The sequence below is a fragment of the Eurypyga helias genome, unplaced genomic scaffold, assembly GCF_000690775.1.
Source record: "Eurypyga helias isolate BGI_N326 unplaced genomic scaffold, ASM69077v1 scaffold19958, whole genome shotgun sequence".
NCBI classification, from domain to species: Eukaryota; Metazoa; Chordata; class Aves; order Eurypygiformes; family Eurypygidae; genus Eurypyga; species Eurypyga helias.
Window position 1 is genome coordinate 7863 of NW_010267841.1, and position 720 is coordinate 8582.

Genomic DNA, 720 nt, shown 5'->3' on the forward strand with positions numbered 1-720 from the left:
CTGTCGCAGGAGGGTCCCGCACTCACCGTCCATACTTGGCCGCTGTGGACTCGGACCACTGGCTGGAGGCCGAGATGTCCTCGTCAGGGATGTGCCCACCCGACATTCCCAAGGGATACCGGCACACCGCTGCAACGAGAGCAGTGGGGTGCTGAGCGAACATCCTTCCTTACCTCCCCGGCTGAGATAGGTGCTGGAATATGGCACGGGGCACTGTGGGGGCTGGGGCATCCACTGGCACTGCAGCTCCATCCCAGAACCCTCCACCCCTCTGACGTATAGAGCCAGGACGAAGCACGATGGGATGGTCTTGTGCAGGCAGACACTTGCCCGGGCAAACGGAGCCCCTGGCCAGAAGCAGTTGCCAGCCCAGCTCGGAGCAAAGCTGGGAGAAAGGGAAGCCAGCACTCCCAGGGCTGCTGGACACACCTGGTCCCCGTCCCTGGAATTCCCTTCAGCCTTGCTGGGAAGTATTTCATCTGCGGTGGAGGGAGAACTCGTGGGCTGGCACTGCTGTCCCCACGCTCCTCATTCCGGGGGCACCCAGAGGGCTCGCTCCAGAGGAAAACCCACCTGCAGCAACCTGTTCTGGCTCCCCAGGGGATCAAGAAGCAAAGGTGGGTACTTGCCCTCCCCGAGGCCCCACGGCTTCCGTCGCCAGCCCAGCTCCCACCTCAGCCACGAGTGGAAAAGTACTTGGGGCAGCGGGCAGGCTGGATC

General features: G+C 63.3%; 1 protein-coding gene across 1 annotated transcript in view; it reads right to left on the minus strand.

Moving 5' to 3' along the window:
* The window catches only part of LOC104514037 (discoidin domain-containing receptor 2-like), a gene marked incomplete at its 5' end in the record, with an annotated part of 8128 nt that overhangs the window by 6106 nt on the left and 1302 nt on the right, over positions 1-720 (minus strand). The window contains 1 exon segment of the mRNA XM_010157573.1: positions 27-129. Within this exon segment, the coding sequence (XP_010155875.1) occupies positions 27-129 (103 nt within the window).